This window comes from Arachis ipaensis, chromosome B06 (genome assembly GCF_000816755.2).
Source record: "Arachis ipaensis cultivar K30076 chromosome B06, Araip1.1, whole genome shotgun sequence".
In the NCBI taxonomy this organism is placed as follows: domain Eukaryota; kingdom Viridiplantae; phylum Streptophyta; class Magnoliopsida; order Fabales; family Fabaceae; genus Arachis; species Arachis ipaensis.
The window spans coordinates 88,857,954-88,876,181 of record NC_029790.2 but is presented as its reverse complement, the minus strand read 5'-3'; the positions used below and the strand labels follow the sequence as shown (position 1 = coordinate 88,876,181).

General features: G+C 32.6%; 2 protein-coding genes across 2 annotated transcripts; both read right to left on the bottom strand.

Moving 5' to 3' along the window:
- Positions 2,260–5,900, bottom strand: LOC107647031 (beta-fructofuranosidase, insoluble isoenzyme 1-like). The gene is made up of 7 exons (XM_016351163.2): positions 5,769–5,900; positions 4,752–4,760; positions 3,497–4,356; positions 3,103–3,261; positions 2,764–3,002; positions 2,571–2,664; positions 2,260–2,454 (listed from the first exon to the last, which is right to left on the bottom strand). The coding sequence occupies exons 3-7, from the start codon at positions 4,349–4,351 to the stop codon at positions 2,275–2,277; spliced, it is 1,527 nt and encodes a 508-aa protein (XP_016206649.1). The 5' UTR covers positions 4,352–4,356; positions 4,752–4,760; positions 5,769–5,900; the 3' UTR covers positions 2,260–2,274.
- LOC107604649 (kinesin-like protein KIN-5C) lies at positions 7,436–13,751 on the bottom strand. Its single transcript, XM_016306277.2, is given in 22 exon segments — positions 7,436–7,986; positions 8,094–8,245; positions 8,445–8,519; positions 8,522–8,553; positions 8,717–8,818; positions 8,896–9,101; positions 9,199–9,282; positions 9,539–9,646; positions 9,762–9,923; positions 10,109–10,284; positions 10,369–10,455; positions 10,541–10,652; positions 10,733–10,813; positions 10,911–10,964; positions 11,163–11,239; positions 11,345–11,414; positions 11,855–12,011; positions 12,131–12,228; positions 12,321–12,459; positions 12,545–12,894; positions 12,978–13,136; positions 13,341–13,751. Coding segments are annotated over 22 exon segments (2,865 nt in total). The 5' UTR covers positions 13,530–13,751; the 3' UTR covers positions 7,436–7,791.

The following is an 18,228-nucleotide window of genomic DNA, read 5'->3' as shown; positions in this document are numbered from 1 at the left end:
CGTTGTCATCTCTCCTTCATGGCGCGACGGTGGCGACCGCACTCTTAGCTTCTCCGCCGTCACCTCCATCTTCTTCCTTTTCTTTCCTTTCTTCTCCTTCTTTGTTTCTCTCTTCTCTTGTTCTATCTCTCATATCCTTGTTTTATCTCTCTCTACAGTCACAAAGCGATGGCAGCAGCCGTCCTTTTTTTCGTTGTCACTTCTTCTTCTTCCTTTTTTTCTCTTTCTTCTTCCTCTTTTATTCTTTTTCTTCGTTTTGGTTTTTCTGTTTTAGGTAGGAAGAAATGGGGATAACGGTGAATGGGGTAATGGTAGTGATAATAGAAAAAGAGCATTTGTGTCATTTAAAAAATTATTATGTTCAAAAAGATAATTTTAAAATATTCAATAACTTTGAGAATGATATTAATAAGAAAAAAAAAGGTTAGAAACAATTTTAATTTTGTCCCAAGATATTAAAGACAAAAAAAATAAGTAACAATATATATATATTGAAAATACTTTTTTAATATCAAAATTTATTAATTAGTCAAGAGACAGTCTAGATAAACAAACATATATCTTCTTTTAATTTTTTTTTTAATTTTGAAGGACACAATCTTTTATAATCAAAGAAGAGAAAGAAAATACAAAGCCTAAAAATCTATGGGTAATGTTAGGTAGCCAAAAAATAATTATAATATAGAAATGTCATGTAAAAATTTTCATTCTCTTGATAAGCAAGTGACATACACTTTCTTATCACTTATCCTCCTTATCACCTATCATTTTGCTGCATATTTGGAATCATTAATGGTCTTTCCAAAATCAATTTCAGTTTCTCTTAAATCAAATCTCTAACATCTCTCAATCACATTATTATCCATTAAATGTAATAAATCATAAAAATTAAAAACGATAATTATTACATAAATCAACATGCTCTCTTTTCTCTTATCAAAAATTCTTTGACTCAGTCCTCTTTGAAATAATTATTATCATGACTTTAAATATTAAGTATACTAATAAAAAAATTCCTTACCTCGTGACTATAAAATAATGGATAAATAGTATAAAACATCACAAAAAATGCAATTTATTTTCTCCTTCATTTTCCTTTTATTTTATTTTAGTAAAGGGCCAAAATGAACATGAAAAAAAAATTATTAACATTAATAGTACAAGACAAGATAATTAAGAGAGTTAGCAACACACTTAAACAAAAATAATTGTATTAAATCTGTTATTCTATTAAGACGCAAGAGAAAAAGGCTATTGATAGAAGTTGTTAAGTATGAATTTTTGGTTTGATTTTTGTTTTGTATGCAAACTCTTTGATTCACTTATTCATATAAATTATTATTTTTTAACTAAAATTATTTTATAATAATATTTATATAGTTTTATGTGAATTATAGATATACTGTCTAGTTATTGAGTTATAAAATTCATTCCATTTTTTTAAAAATATTTTTTGGGAATAAATATTTATTTATGTGAATCTTTCTATTCAAGAGTAATAATGTGCAATAAATACCTATTTTTTTATTGAGTTCTTAGATGTTATCTGCTCCATATATCATAAATAGGATCCATTCATATTTATTTATTTTATTTTTTGTTAAATATGTAATTATTTATTCTAAAAAATATAATATAATTTTTTTTTATTTTGTATTCTGATAACTAATGTGTATTTATCTTTTATAAATTAGAATTAATATACTTTTTATAGTAATATGTATTATTTTTGCTCCTACACCATCAATTTTATTATTCTATTACTGTGCATATATATTTAGGGTCCGTTTGGAAAGTTCCAAAAGTAATTTTTTTGGACTTTTGATTTATGAAAAGTAATAGTATTAATGTCTGGTACAATTTTCAAAATCAAATGGTAGCTTTCTAAAAAATTATTTAGGAGCTTATAAAGAAGTTAAAAAAAAAAGACTTCTCTCATAATGCTACTACTTTTTATCACATTTGTATAAAATAAGTGCTTTTAGAACTAAAAATCTAAACACAAAATAATTTATTTATAAACTACTTTTAATATAATCATTTATTATTTAAGCTATTTTTCAAAAATAGTTTAATAATTAAGTTGTTTACCCAAATTGGGCATATCTACCCTGTAACTTGTGTGTAAATTAGGGTATTAGTGCGTTGGAAAAAAATTATTAACCTTCTAAAATTTATGAAAATGATATAAAAAGATAACAAAAAAATTCAATTAAAAATAGATAAAAGTACATTTTTCAAGTTTTAAGATAAACTAAATAATCTTTCGGCATGTCAATTTATAACAGCAGATTTCATGCACCATGATCTAAGATTTTCCATAACGATTGGTACAGTTCCATTGTTAAACACAAATAAGTGAGCTTGATCTGCCACAGCTAACTCAGGATAAACCCTAGATAAAATATTTGTTTTTCCGCCTGCTCCAAAACTCTCCACTACAGAATGATCGATCTGTCATTTAATTGAAAATAGCATAGAATGTTAGCCAATATTAATATAGTAATTCTCATATCACATAAATGTTAACACCAATAATAAGAATATGGAGGGTTTGCATTTGTACATACCAAACTCCTAAGAGAAAGCTTCTTAGTAGTAGACAAATCCACATCTACAAATCCAGCAAATGATGGCTTGTACAACTCACTCTTCAAAGAAGAACTATTGAAAAACAAGAAATTGAAGTAAGTTAATCAATTAGAAGACACGAAAATAAGGTAACATTCTAAAATCCATTTGAATTATTCGTCAAACACAAACCTTCTTGCATCGGAGCATAAGAGCACTACATGCTTGTTCGAAGCTTTAAAAATTCTAAAGAAGACAGGAGTATATTCCTCCAAATTATTTGAAGCCAATGTTAGAATACCAAAAGGGCCAACTCCACCTTGAATATTTGAACCCTTTTTGCCACACAAATCCTCTGCGTTGACCCAACTTGGATCAAATGCTTCAGCCTCGTTCAAGCTTGAAAATGAGAAGGTAACTTCTACATCTGCCTGGTGTGTCATGCCATATAATATAATTGTTAGCACTTTAAAATGCATGCAACATAGAAATCAATTAATAAGTTGATGTTTAAATAATTTAGAAGTTGACCTGAGCAGCAGTAATTCCTTTAACTTCAACATAATCTCCCTTTGCAAGCTTTAGATTGCTAATCTCTACTTCTTTGTCCCTAAGGCTATTTAATTCCTCAATAGGCCATTGTACCAATTGTCTACCGCTAGGATCAAGCCACAAAGTTCTTGGAATTGCCTGAAATTTTAACAACAGATGTATGCATTCATCAAAATTTATATAAAATTTTATTAATACTATACTAACAATAGTAACCAGAAATGCTTTATGTACACTATAAGATAACCACCACCGACAAAATATATTCACACATTTCTCTTCTTTGTTATAATAACTAAACCAAATTCACTTTAATATATATATTTTTGTCTATTCTAAATACTTTAATTTATTTAATCATATTAAAACGTACCTGAATTCCTGCCCATCCTTTGTGAATATCATCTTCCTTAGTATCAGACTCATTAGCCCAACCCCACAAGATCCTTCTATTCATAGTGGGGTCAAAGAAGGACTTGGATGCATAGAAATTACCATAATCATACCTAAGACCAGCCCAACCATCAACAGAGGTGTTGTCCGGTATATACCTATCTATATTGGTGAAATAGGTACCTAAAGTATAATACTCAAACCTAGTCTCATCAAGACTATTCTTCAACACATGCTTAACATGATTACCAACCACAGACGTATCCAATCCCATTGTCCCCTCCATAGAAACCGGGTAGAAATCTGGACACTCCCACATACCCGTTCCAGCAGCAGTATGAATAGGGTGTTTGGCTCGAATCCATTTCTTGAAGTCCCTACTCCTATACAAGTATGCAATTCCTCTATGCTTTCTTCTACTACCAACCAAAATCTTCCAGTGTCCGTCTTTGAACCATGCAGTTGTTGGGTCCCGGAAGTCGGTGCTATTAACGCCGGGGCCGGCGACCACGATGGGATTATACTCGTCCGGTTTGATCCATTTTGTGAGGAAGGGGTCGGATAAGTCTTCTGGGACGGCATAGCATTGAACTTGAGTCTTGTTCGCGTCGACTATTCCGGTGTAGAGGATCACCGGCCCTTTTCCGGGGATGATGGTGGCTGAGCCTGACCAACACCCGAACTTGTCGAAGGGTTTCGATGGATAAATGGCCGGCTCAAGTGCTTTCCAATTGATGAGATCTTTTGAGACTGAGTGAGCCCATACAATATTACCCCACACTGAACCTTTAGGGTTGTATTGATAAAACAGATGGTAGTATCCATTGTAGTGCATAGGTCCTGTATTAATTCATTTGTGTTCATTAAACTATTCAAAATGACATTCACAAGTCACCAAATTAATTGTTATATATTTATGTATAAATATATCTAATTTAACTTATTTTTATTGTAAATTTTATATTTCCAACATGCATTCTTCAAAATTATTAACATGTATTATAAATAAGAGTATAATTAACATATTTTCACATAGATTTTTTATTTCAACATGTATTATAATTTATATAATTAATTGAATACCATATTACACTATTAACAGTTTTATGTTGAAAATATTTTTTAAGGAATAAAAAATAAAAATAAATTTATTGCTATATATTGGTTAAGGTTGTCAGAAAAATAATCATTAAAAAAAATAAGAAAGAAATTAAAGAGGAAAAATAAATACTAACCATTTGGATCTGCATAATTTGATTGTAGCGTCCATTAACCAATTGCGGGACCATATAAAAGGATTAAGAAAAGCAAAGAAATTTAATTAGCCAGTATCAATAACCAACGATGAATGGAGATTCAAGATTCAAGATAGAAAAAATATAGATAGAAAATAATATTGCTAACAATGTGAATAATAAAATTAAAAAAGTAAATTAATCCTAAATTTAATTAGTGACATGAGTAATTAATATCTAATAATAACTAAATTTAGAGTTTATTATTCATGTTGTTCAACAAAGTTATTAGTTACCTAATATACCCCTTCAAGATAATTTTAGAGACAAATGCACAAAACAAGAGTTCCGAGTGCATATATAAACTTTCAGCTTCATAAGCTTGGGCTTATGTATATTGTACTATTGTCTTCTATATATAACTAAGATTTTACTTTTGATGCACATGTAAAATTAAATTCTATAGCTAATAAGCATTCATATTATTAAAAAATAAAAAAAATAAAAAATAAACTAATAGCCAAGCAACTTTACTAGCAACTAACTGTATCAAAGGCCATTATTATATGGGAGAAAAACATATTCCACACGCTAGCAAACACATTAATTGACAAGAACATATGAAAGGACAAATTTGGGAAATTTTCAGATTATTAACGTCTTTCCAAATAAATTTGAGAGGAACATTTATAATAAGACAAAATTTATGGGAATTGATTTTTTCAATTTTTTCTTTTAATTATTTATTTAAGTATGTTTTTTATTATTTAATATTTTTTTAGATATTTTTTTTATTTGGATAAACCCTAACGTAATTAGCAGGACGTTTATTTTAATATTTTCCATCTTTTATTCCCAACCTTTATTATACAATGCTACGAGGTCGTTACAACGCTAACAATATTTTAAATTATATACGTTGTTCTTCGCTTTTTATCATTGATGAATTACCATCCAAATGAAGCATATATGAACAAAAGAATATGAATATGAAGGGAATAAAACGGTTACACAAACCGTTAATCCAATTCCTAGGAGGTTGAAAATGGTATCCAGTTCTGTGTTTGCCGCTCACAGAAATCCTTGAAACAGATTGAAGATGTGGGTGTACTTTGTGAAAAGCATCAACACCATTATTGCTAATTATGAGTATTACAGTAAAAAATAACACCGCTATTAAAGAGTGGATGCACCTTAATTGACTCATTCAATTCAAGCAAATAGAATGTATCTTATGAAAAGTTAAAGAGGGTTTGGTAATTTGTGTGGAGTAGCCTTGGATGGAAAACGGAAGAAAAATCAAAAACTATGAGAAGAAGAAGGGATTCCATTGCCATATTTATAAGATGAGATACAAGAAAGAGTGGTTAAAGGCTAAAGTAGTTTTTAATTTAGATTTTATCTAAAGCGGTAGTTTCTCTTTTTTCTGTTATAGATTATTATTCTATAGATAAGATTACAATATAGTATGTATCTTTTTTGGATTTATCTTTTATTTTAAAAAAGTCAAATCCACAAGAACTTCTTGACTGAATCTAATTTTATCTATTAAGAATACATCATTCAAAATTTTAAAAATACATAAGAAGGAGAAGAATTTATGAATACGATTATATTTTTTCAAAGATTCATTTACCTACGTGATCTTAGAGAGATACATTGTTTTTTTTGTACCCTACCTCAAACTCGATATATTTTTAAATAAATAATTTATATTTTATATTAAATAAATATAAAATAACATATTCACTATATTTATTACGTATTGATAATTTATCATATTAATTTACTATGTTAAATTTATATTTTATATCATATTCAATTTACCATGTTAAACTAGAATAAAAATTGTGCACCGCATAGATTTAATACTAATTGGAGATAAATTAGAGACATAAAAAAATAATCACAAAAGTATATTTGTTTTATAGATATAAAATATCTTCGTTGTAAACCCTAGAAAACTCCTCATATGATATCACTTCTTAACTTGAATGTTGAGATTTTTTAGTGTATGTTTAGACCTTCCTAACAGTCTTCTACAGTTTTACCCATAAAACAGCACACAATCAGATTTACATTTAAGAGGTGTTATTATATTAGTAGTCTTAATTATTAGTTATGTCTATCTAGTTACTAGTATTTTTTCTTTTCCTAAGAAAAAACACCAAAAAAGGATAAATAAAGAGCGCCAAGAGTTTTAAGAAGAATTATAATAATATCTACTAAGTATTATTATAATTTTAGATCTCAAGTGGTGGGTCAAAGAGCTGACCATAAATTTTAGAAATTAAATTATAATCAACACATGTACTCACCAAATAAATTACAAGTAACTCTTAAGTATGAAAAAATATAGAAAAATAATGATAATGGTAAACAATGTAAATAATAAATTAAAAAAAAAGTAAAATTATAATTAAAAATTAGATTATTAATTAATTATTTAATTTTAAATTTTAAAATTTTAAAAATTAAGATTAGTAATTAAATCTATTTACATTACATATTTCTAATTTCATCGTAACCTTCTAATCTCCGATTTTTCTCTCATTGCCGCAGCCTCACCTGCGTTGTTGCAACCCCCTCCCCCCACCAACCGTGCTGACGCCATATTATCAACATTATCAACATACGGTTAAAAATGTATAAATGTGTCCATCATCTAAAGAAACTGGTTCCCATTTAAATAGTTCCAACATAACCCTGGTTCCCATTTTCACTTGATATAAATGTGTTCATCATTACAAGAGACATTAAGTAAACAGGTATCTGCCAAATAATTGACAGGTCAAGAATAAGAATTAACTACATACGACATCATTACCCTAACGTTACAAACATTATTTGACCTCTATATTCCATCCCAAGATGGGATTTTACATAAGTAATTTGGCCTAGATTTCACATTGTATCTCATCACCTGATGCTTCTCAAGCATGGAACTACTAATGGTAACCAAAAAAAAACCAATGCAATGTTACAGATACAAACAAATTTAATTTCATTAAGGACCAAAGCATGCAATTTAGTTGAACCATCAGTTCAGTGCGCTAAGAGGAGAACGTGGAATAAGCGATGGTTTCAACTCCTTTACTGAGGATTCACTTGAATTGTTTTCCCGGAACTCCTCAAGAAGCGATTCCACTGGCAATGATCGAAGAGACTCGATTGTTCCTTTACTCGGAACGTCTGTTTCACATCTTACTGGTGTATTTCCACTAGGCTCATAGTCCTGCAAAGAGAAGACAAAGCAACAAGCCATGCAATGCATGAAAGGCAGAAAACGTTTAGTGATGCTTCATTGATAAAACTTGTAGTTAATAAATAGAGTTAAAGTACCCTATAGTGCTGTTGAAAAGTTTCGCGAGCCTTCTCTTCAATCGAAGAGGCTTGGCCAGCATGGTCTTCTCTGAAGGTCTCAAGTGTATTTGAATGAGTCTTTACTACATCCAGCATTCCAGAAATGGATTCCCGCTCTTGCGCAGACATGACTGCAAAAATAAAATAAAATAGAGGATCAAATGAATGCAAAATGAGACTCATTTTTAAGAGGAAAAAAAAATTTGACTAGTTTGTTCTGCACAACAGGTAGACCCCTTCATTAAGTTGTTTTAGCTAAGATAAATTTGCAGACACCTGCAGCTGCTTTTTTGCAACCAATTTTGCTATGCAATGAAACCATACACTTACCATCAAACTGCTCAAAGAGATCCTTGCTGTTCTTTGCCACATCTTCCTCTGCTGCAACACGAGCAGAATTGATCCCATGTCATGTTGCTCATTGCTATTAGAAGAATTACTGTACACAAGTGATTGATATTGCATCACATGGAACAAACTAATCAGTTGATCACAAAAGTATTAGTTTAAGAGCGGATAAGGACTCAATGAAGCACATTTTCAATAAGCATGGGCATTACTGACAGTTATTCTCAGTTTCTTACAATCAATTCACTAGATACCTGATTAGTGACACTGCTGCAGAAATATGCTTGGACTCTTTCTCATTTACAGCCTCATGAGTCCTCTTCATATGCTCTAAAGCTGATCCAGCGGTACTTACACTACAGATATAAAAATAAGACACTACGAATTTTGCTAAAGGAGGGCTTGATCAAGAAACCATGGGCAAGCCACTGACCTTTGCTGCATGAGTAACTCCATACGGCAATGCTTTGCTGCAGAATAATCAGCAGTATCCTTGGTCTCTTTCTCTGCTTGCACACAAAAAGATTGCCATTTCCTTTTTGCATGGGACACAATTTCTCCTACTGATGACACATGTTCGTCCAAGAAAGTCTTGCTCTTAATGCTGCTCTGTCTAAGATCAACAAGCTTTTCATCCACCTGAATAATTCACCATCGTCCATAAGAAACTAAACTGCCAACCCCAAATAAGAAACATTTACTAAGAAACATTGACGAAGTAATACTCAAATCGGACCAGATCCATTTGACGACGAATATGATCAGAAACTAAGCTGGTCATATCCGCAATAAGCTTCTCTGAATCAGATCTTGATTGCTCCTGTAAAGAATAGGTCAACCACCATAAGCCACCATAGAAAGAGTGCATTAATAAATATTAATATTTTACATCACAACCTCGAAAGACTTCCTAAAGTCAGCAATACAATTCAGTTGTGTTTGCTCAGCCTCTGAATAAACAAAATACAGCAAAAGAAACTGCATAGAATAAAGAAATAAAAATGAAACAGGTAAGATTGATTTGTGCATAGTTATGTTATAGTCTTATAGCCGAAGAGAGAAGTTAAAGATCATACATGGCGCATTTCCCTAGCAAAAACTGCCAGTTCACCCTGCTGAGTTGAAAGAGAGCTCTGAAGTTCATCAAATATTGCTCCAGCTTGAGTGGCCTCAGATTCAAGAAACTGATTGACCAAGGGGAAAAAATACTTTGTTAATGCTGAACAGAGATGTAAATAAATAAATAAATAAATAAATATATAATAACAAGGAATACAAATTGAGATGGTTCAAACATACTTCTTGAATAGAACGACCATTGGAGGATATCAGAGAAGATAATTCCTCTAAAACACCATCTGAGCTCGCCTTATGCAAACGGACCACATTTTGCACTGCCTCAATGTGTGATAAGTACAGGTTTCTTAAACCTGTCACTTTGTTTTTTAAATCCAAAACCACCTATACGCAACAAGATGAGGAGAATTAATGAATTATATCATAACATCCAAGCAAATGCATAGCGATGAAATAAACAAGCCAAAATAACAACGAACAGTGAATTAAGAGGATTCAACATATTAAATAAAAACATAGAAGAATATGACCAAAAAAAAGCAGCAGCATTAGATAATTGAGGTACCCACCTTATCATGAACACCTAGAAAAGAATGGCAGAGCGTCTCCACACATGTCAGATGTTCACTCTGTTCTGACAATGATGTCGCAACAATATTGCAAAGATAACCAACCTGCTGGGCAAGCTCTGCTTGAAAATTGTTCACCACAGCCCTGTTATCCAGGTTCAGCTTGTCTTCTCTACCTACGATAACAGATGTATACAAGTCATTAACGGTACAACTTGGATTCTTTGTCAATAATTGCACAGAAAAGGATAAATGCCTACCAATTTTCAAAAACAGTGAAGCATTATCCTGAAGAACTTTCTCCAAATCAGCCCGTAATACACAAGCTTGATGAGCTAGAGCATTTTCTGTCACACACAATTGTTTTAACCACCATCTCAACTTAATACTGTGTAATAAGAGATAAAGACAAAAACACAATAATGAATCTACCTGCTTTTCTCTGCTCAGAAATGATGAAGTCTTTCTCTTTCACGGTATACTTACATCTCCTCAATTCATCCTCTGTGTTAGTGAGCAACTCACTGGTCTTGTTCAAGTTTTTCTGTAGTTTTTTATTCTTTTCCTGATAAGTAGATGTATATTAACATAACAATAAAGGACCAAAACCTATAGATAGCTAACCTGTGTGGTATCAAGTTTGTTGCTCAAATCAGAGCAATGTCGAACTTGCTCAATGTATCTACTATTCAAATCATCATATTGCTGGTCCAAACATGAAAAAAATATCAAGCAAAATAGGAATACACAGGCGCACAATATCATCTGCAGATATAGCTATTGGTTTTTTAAGAAAACCAACCTTCTGATGATTTTCTATAGTCTGCCCCATCTGCTCAATCTGATCTGCCATGGCCTAAACAGTGAAAAATCTTGGATCAATGTAACACCATGAGAACAATATATGAAACCAATTTATTATACCAAGCACAAGAACGAGAGGGAAAAAGAAAAGTAATTCCATTTCAATCTCAGCAGGTGAAATCACATGGAAAAATATTTTCTTATGAACTAATATTGCTATATCGGTACTAATGATGGCAGAAAAAACTACCTTTCTTTCACTTTCTTCTTGATAAAATCTCTCCTTTGGTATATACACTCCATTTTTCTCACGTGTAGCATAAACCTCTGATCAAAATCACAAACTTCATCAGCAACAATGCAATTTTAGCAGTAATATGAAGAGCCAAGTTATTCTTTCCATGAACAACAATGAAATTTAGAGCAACTCACCTGCCTTCAGGCGTTCAATTTCCCCATAAAGATCCTTAATAAGAGTTGACTTCATCATCTTCTGATTAACCTAATTAAAGAAAAAAGGGGAGAAAAAAATTCTAAATCAAGGCAATGAATCACAACAAAACACATGATAAACATCTCCATTACCTTGCAGTACAGATTCCAATAAGAAAATAGCCAAAACTAGTAAGGACTAGTTAGTAAAAATTCCTTTAAAAAACAAAATGGGATTAAAAGCACTTAATCTGCCCCAGTTCACTTGGTTCATGTGAACCAAAAAGTGAACTCTCATAAGACGTTGCCATTACAAATAATTGATCAAATGGTGTACCCAAAACACTATATCTGTTTATATGTTTTTATGTATGATACAGATGTAATATACAGAATAACAGTCATGTAATCTTTGTAAAAGCAATATATTTATGAGCCAAATTATACTGCTAAAGATGCATGGTGTAAGAAACATTCTCGACACTTAAATAACTTTAATCATGAACATACCTCAGGCTTATTTTTAATGTGCTTTGCCCTATGTGCATAATCGAGCGTGCTCAAAGTTTCTTCCAAGCAATGAACTGCAGGGGATACTGTCGCTATGATGCATGTTTTGGTTCTTCCCCCAAGGGAATCACGCAGTAAACGTGTCAACTTGCTATCCCTATATACCATCTTTTCCGTGTAAGCATATAAATGAGGAATATACAAAGACTCAAAGAGCTTCGACCAATTTGTTTATTAAAAGGAGGGAAACAAAAAAACAAAGATAAACATAAAAACCTGTAAGGAACGTGACCAAGGTGCTCCACAAGTGCATTGATCACCCGCCCTAAAGTAAGCAAGCTCTTGTTTATTTCTCCGGCCTCTCTTGCACGACCCTAAGATATGTTACAAAATCAAACAAATTAAGATTATTGTGTAAAGCCTAGGGTGAAGGATAAAACTAGGAGGTATCCGCCCAATGTATTACCTCCCTAGCACCAGAACGAGATATATTTTCCGAGCCAGCCAGATCCACTAAATTCAGTTTGCCACATTTGATTAGTTCTTCACCTTCTGGGGTTGCCTCTTTGATGTGGATTGTTATTGAAAACAATGAATGTGACCGACTGAAAAAGATAACTAAATCTTAATATAAAATCAAAATATGACATTCTAAGTTCTAACAATTCAAGCAATAATAACAACAACTACCTTGACTGCTTGTTCAACAGAGTTTCTGCAGTGCGTCTTTTGGCAGACCCTCTCTCCAGAAGGGTAAAAATCTCGCTAGCACTCGTCACAATTTCTTCCTCTAATCCCCTTACAAGAACTCCACCTTTGCCATCCTCCATAAGTGGCAGCTGCTTCTTTTGCTTATCTTCCAAAGAAACTTTCGAAAGTTCTTCGGGGGCGAGCAAATCGGTGATCTCTTCATTGTACAATTCCAAAAAAGTGACTTTGACACTGTACTCAGCATTTTGGCTCTCAAGAGTGTCAAAAATCTGTTTAACAGCTCTAGGAATGACTCCAGCCTCTGCAGGCAACTCTCCATTGGGACCACTCTACAATACAGCAGTCAAATAAATCAAAATAACATTCGTTGTGATAGGTAGAATACTAACTAGCACAAAATGCTACTTCATACCTTTGACCTTTTGCATTCACCTTCCATAGTGTATGTTTTTCCAGTACCAGTTTGACCATATGCAAATATAGTACAATTAAATCCTTCTAGAACTTCATTTACAATAGGAATAATAGCTTGATCGTAAAGATCTTGTTGTCGTGCATTAGGACCAAAAACCTGCAAAATAGAACATAGAACATGATCACACATCAGATACCCTAAAAACAGTCGCTCCAGTATTCACTGCTCAAAACTTGTAACAAAATTATTATTCATTTCTGTCAATACAAACAATACTAATTTCAATTTGAACAAATCCAAGGCTTATAAGCAAGAAAAAAAATTATTTGCAAATCAGTAGCAAAGTCCATTGAAGAATACCTTGTCAAAAGTGAAAACCCTGTCAATGTGCTTGCCGGCGATGTTCTGAGAGACGGCGACTTCTCTGTTATAGTCATTGCAGGTGACAACCTGGGGGGCGTTGGAGCGCAACTCGTCGTCGCTGAAGGGGCGGCAGCGGAGGAGGACCTGCACATTCACTCCCTTCTCTTTCTCGTGGCGAAGAGACATTGTCGGTTGTGGGAGAGGGAGATAGAGATAGATAGAGAAAGACCCTCTCTTCTTCACTCTGTTTTGTTCAGTTTAGTAGATAGAGATAGATAGATCCGCTTCAGAAACTCCCCTCTCTGTCTGCGTGAGATGTATGTGAAATGGGGTCGGGGGGAAGGAGAGAGAGAAAGAGAGAGCGAGGGGCGGTGACTGTTGAGTTTGAAATTTGAATTTTCGTAATCCGCGTCTCTATTATTAATTTATTATATTCTACCTGTCGCTCACTATTTTTGGTTGTTGGAAAGAACTGGACTCAATTGGGCTTTTTAAGGCCTAACTATTAAACTGTTGGAGGCCCTGTGCTAATATACTTTTATGTGTGTTTCTTAATGGCCTCATTTTTAAGGAGCCCCAATCCTGGTCTAATGGGCTTCATCCCTAAGTACCTAATCTTATGCAAAGACAAAAACAGAAGGGCCTCATTCATTTTCCCGCTTGATTGCTTATTGTGGTGGAACTTTTAGGTAGCGTTTGTTTTGATGTACTGAAACAGAGACTGAGAGACTGAAACTCAGTATCATGTTTGTTGGTTCAGAGACTGGTACTAAAATTTCTGTCTCTGTCCCTAAAATTTCAGTATTTCAGTACCTCCAAAAAATGAGGACACAGGAGACTGAAATTTTTAGAAACAGAGACTGAAACTTTAATAACATTTTATACCTAAAATATACTTATTTCAATTAATTAATTCCAATTTTACCTTTTGGACAAATTAAATTAGAGTTTCATTCTTGTTTTAGTTTCTATCTCTCATTTTGCACCAAACTGAATACTGAGATTTATTTCTGTCTCTGTCTCTTAGTCTCTGTCTCTCAGTCTCAGTCTTTCAGTCTCTGTCTCTCCACCAAACGCTACCTTATGTATTTGTATTTTTGTCATAAAATTCTAAAATGTAGCTGCTCTGCCTTCGGGTTTGAAAATGATAAGTCATGACATCGTTTAATTATTTGCGCAACAGAGAGATATTACAATAGTTGTAAGAAGTAGAGTCCTTAATAACTGTTATTGGGCAGTTCACAAAGGGTTCAGACTTCAGCCATCGGTGACCGACACAGAGTTTACAACAAGAAAGCTATATATGGAAAGTTAGCTACAAATCTTCTTCTACTTAAATTATGCAAATGCAAAAAAATGTAGTGGCAGCCTTACCCGATTGCCTGGATGAGACGTACTGGTATTAATTAATGGACAGAGGCTTCTTTTTCCAAATTGCAAGTCTTGAACAAAGTGTCTTAGCTTAAGCTTAGCTTTGATCGGTATTTGGCATTTAATATTAACAACTAACCTTTAGAGAGCAACTCGACCGCGAACACAGTGCACAACAGCTCTGATGAGATAAGCCACCAGATACATCTTTGGTTTACAAGTAAGAGTTTTGGTAACACACTATTTCTTAAGATATTTGATATCAAATAGTTTTATGAAACACATGAAAAATTAAAGTTTTTAACGGTTTATAGTATCAATAATGCTTCACATCCATACAAAAAATACATCCAAGTTATCTGAGCAGTTTTTGTTAGACGCATCTTCTCCACTCTCCAACTCATTTGTAATACATGCACCTAGCATATTAACGTAAACCTTCTCTACTGCAACCTAAACCTTTTTCTCTGCTCTTCTTCTTCTTCTTCTTCGATTTGCATTCCATTCAACGTAATAAGCTTTGTCGTTCTTCGTTCTTCTTCTTCGATTTGCATTCCATTCAACGTAATAAGCTTTGTCGTTCTTCCCTGCACGCATCCATCTTCTTCGTTTTCTTCTTCCCATTCTTCTTCATTTTTTTCTTCGATCTAGACATAGCATTTATCTTTGAATTGAAACAATGAATGATTCAACTTCAAATCAGTTGAATGAGAGCGATTTGGATTATTCTTCTGAATCCTATCAAGCGGACGAGGTTTGGAATGTAATTGTTAAATTGAATTGAATTGAATTGATAATCTCTAAATTGTAGACACAGGTGTTTTGAATTTGATTTTATATAATGGATAATGTTCCGTTCATTTAATACTATACAATTGATTCACCTTAATATGGTGTTCGGTTCATTGTGCAGACAGCTATTCAAATTTGAATTTATATAATGGATAATGTTTCATTCATTTAGTACTGTACAATTGTTTCACCTTAATAAGGTATTCGGTTCATTGTGCAGTGAGCTTTTCAGATTTGAATTTATATCATGGATAATATTCTGTTCATTTAGTACTATATGAAACATGTTCGGTTCATTATGCAGACAGTCTTTCGAATTTGAATTTATATAATAGATAATGTTCCGTTCATTCAGTACTATACAATTGTTTCACCTTAATAACATGTTCAGTTCATTATGCAGTCCAAGTGTGTTGTGGATAAACAATTTGTTCCAAAGGTTGGGATGATTTTCAAGACACTAGAAGAAGTTGAAAAGTTCTACAAAAATTATTCCAAACTTGCCGGTTTTTCTACCAAAATAAGGAACACGACTCGGAAGGGAGATGAAGTTAAGAATCAACTAATCACATGCAGTAGAGAGGGGAGGTGAAAATCCAAGATATCTCCAACTCTGAAGACAAACCCCTCAGCTAGGTTAAACTGTTCAGCTAGGATTTACGTACACATAATGAAGGACGCCGGTCTTTGGACAATTTCCAAAATTATTCTGAATCATTCACACCCCTGCTGTCCAGACCATGCAGAGATGCTCAAACAACACAGGGAGCTAAGCATGTTCGTGCGTCGCACCATCAAAACCAACGAAAAAGTCGGAATCAGACTGAGCAAAACTTACCAATCATTCATAGCAGTAGCCAGCAGTCATCAGGAACTAAGTTTTATAGAGAAAGACGTGAAGAATTACATCACAAAGGAAGTACAGAATGTGTCCGAACAAGACGATGCCAAAGAATTCAGAAAGTACTTGATAAACCCCAATTTGTGGTTTATCTTGTGCTTAATTTAGGAGATTTTATCAACTTTCTCACATTTATTCAATCAAATAGCATGGTTTTGTAATTCTCCTTTAATTTGTGCTTAAGTGCAAAAACATGCTTTTTAGGCCTTTAATTTGCTAGTTTTAATTCACCTTTGATTCCACTAGATGCCTTGATGTGTTTGTTAGTGAATTCAGGTTGAAAAGGCTAGGAATGGATCAAAGGAGTGAAAAGAAAAGCATGCAAAGTGGAGGATTCATGAAAAATCAAGGATTAGGAGTGCATTCATCGACGCGCACGCGTGACAGACGCACACGCATGGATATGAAGTCGCATGGCGACGCGTACGCGTGACCCATGCATACGCGTCGTAGCTCGCACGTGACCTCATTAAAGTGAAAATGCTGGGGGCGATTTCTGAGCTTTCCAAGCCCAAATCCAACTAATTCTAGAGACTATTTCATGCAGGATTGAGGATTGGACAAGGGGGGAGCACTTAGAATAGTTATGATGAACCTTTAGTTAGTTTTCGAGAGAGAAGCTCCCTCTTCTCTTTAGAATTAGGTTAGGATTAGGTTAAATTCTCTTAGATCTAGGTTTAATTTCTTGTCCTCATCTTGTTTCCTTTATAATTTCTTGTTCTGTTGTCTTGATTTTCCTATGTCTTTTTGTTAATTTCTCATTTTGTTGACGAACTCTTGTTGGATTTGGTTTTCTTCAATACAATTTGATGTTTGATGTTCCTTTATTATTGATTTGAGTTATTAATTTTACTTTTCTTGAATTGAGTAGTTGTAGATTTTATCTTTCCTTGCAATTTATTATGTTTTCCTTTTATGTCTTCCAAGTGTTTGACAAAATGTTTGGTTGCATGTTAGAGTAACTTTTTGAGCATTCTTGGCTTGGAAAGAGAAATTAGGCAATCTTGAGTCATTAATACCCAATTTAGATTGGTGATCTAGAGTTGTTAGTAAATATTATTTACATTGATTCTAATCTCTTGCTAATTCAATTAGTGAGTTGATTAGGATTTTTGGATTGAGATTAACTAGTCTTGTTTGACTTTCTCTCATGGAAGATAACTTACACCTTCTTCCAACATTAGAGATGACGAAATAAGATAAATTCTTGTTAATCACTGTTATGATTAATGACTAGGATAGAAAGCTTAACTCTCAACCCTTTCTCAAAAATCGATGTTTCAAGTGATGAGTATGTATGACTGGTATAATACATGATATAGAACATTATAAGAAAAAGGGGTAAACAGTAAACTACTAAAATATACTCGAAGATTTATATTGAAAACAAAAATAATCTTAAAAAATACAAATAACAAATAAATTTTTGAAATATATGAAAATGTCATAAACATAATCAGATATTAAATATATATTTTTAAAAAAATTTAAAAATAAGATCTTGATGAGATTTTTTGTAGTATTATTAGAAAATAATACATATTTATTCTTAAAATTTAATGATTTTACATCAAGTGAATATTTTTTAATATTTTTTTGCAAATGACAAAATTTTTTAAAAGAATTAAAAAAAAATCCTATAGATCGAATTTTTTTTTCTATGTACCTTCTACATAGTTATTCAAATGTTTTCACAATAATTGAAATCAAATAGATAATTTGTTTATTAAATACAAAATTTGTTTATTACTTATAAAAAATATTATATTTTGTGTTATTTTTATTTTATTTTTAAATTATTTGAGAATTTATTAGTATTTT

Bases quoted from the DNA above. Each gene is read 5' to 3' on its own strand.
- LOC107647031 (XM_016351163.2), bottom strand. From the start codon at position 4,351: ATGCACTACAATGGATACTACCATCTGTTTTATCAATACAACCCTAAA. The intron at 3,262-3,496 runs GTACGTTTTAAT...TTAAAATTTCAG, and splicing joins AAGGATGGGCAGGAATTCAG to GCAATTCCAAGAACTTTGTG. The intron at 2,455-2,570 runs GTATGTACAAAT...ATTAAATGACAG, and splicing joins AGCTTTCTCTTAGGAGTTTG to ATCGATCATTCTGTAGTGGA.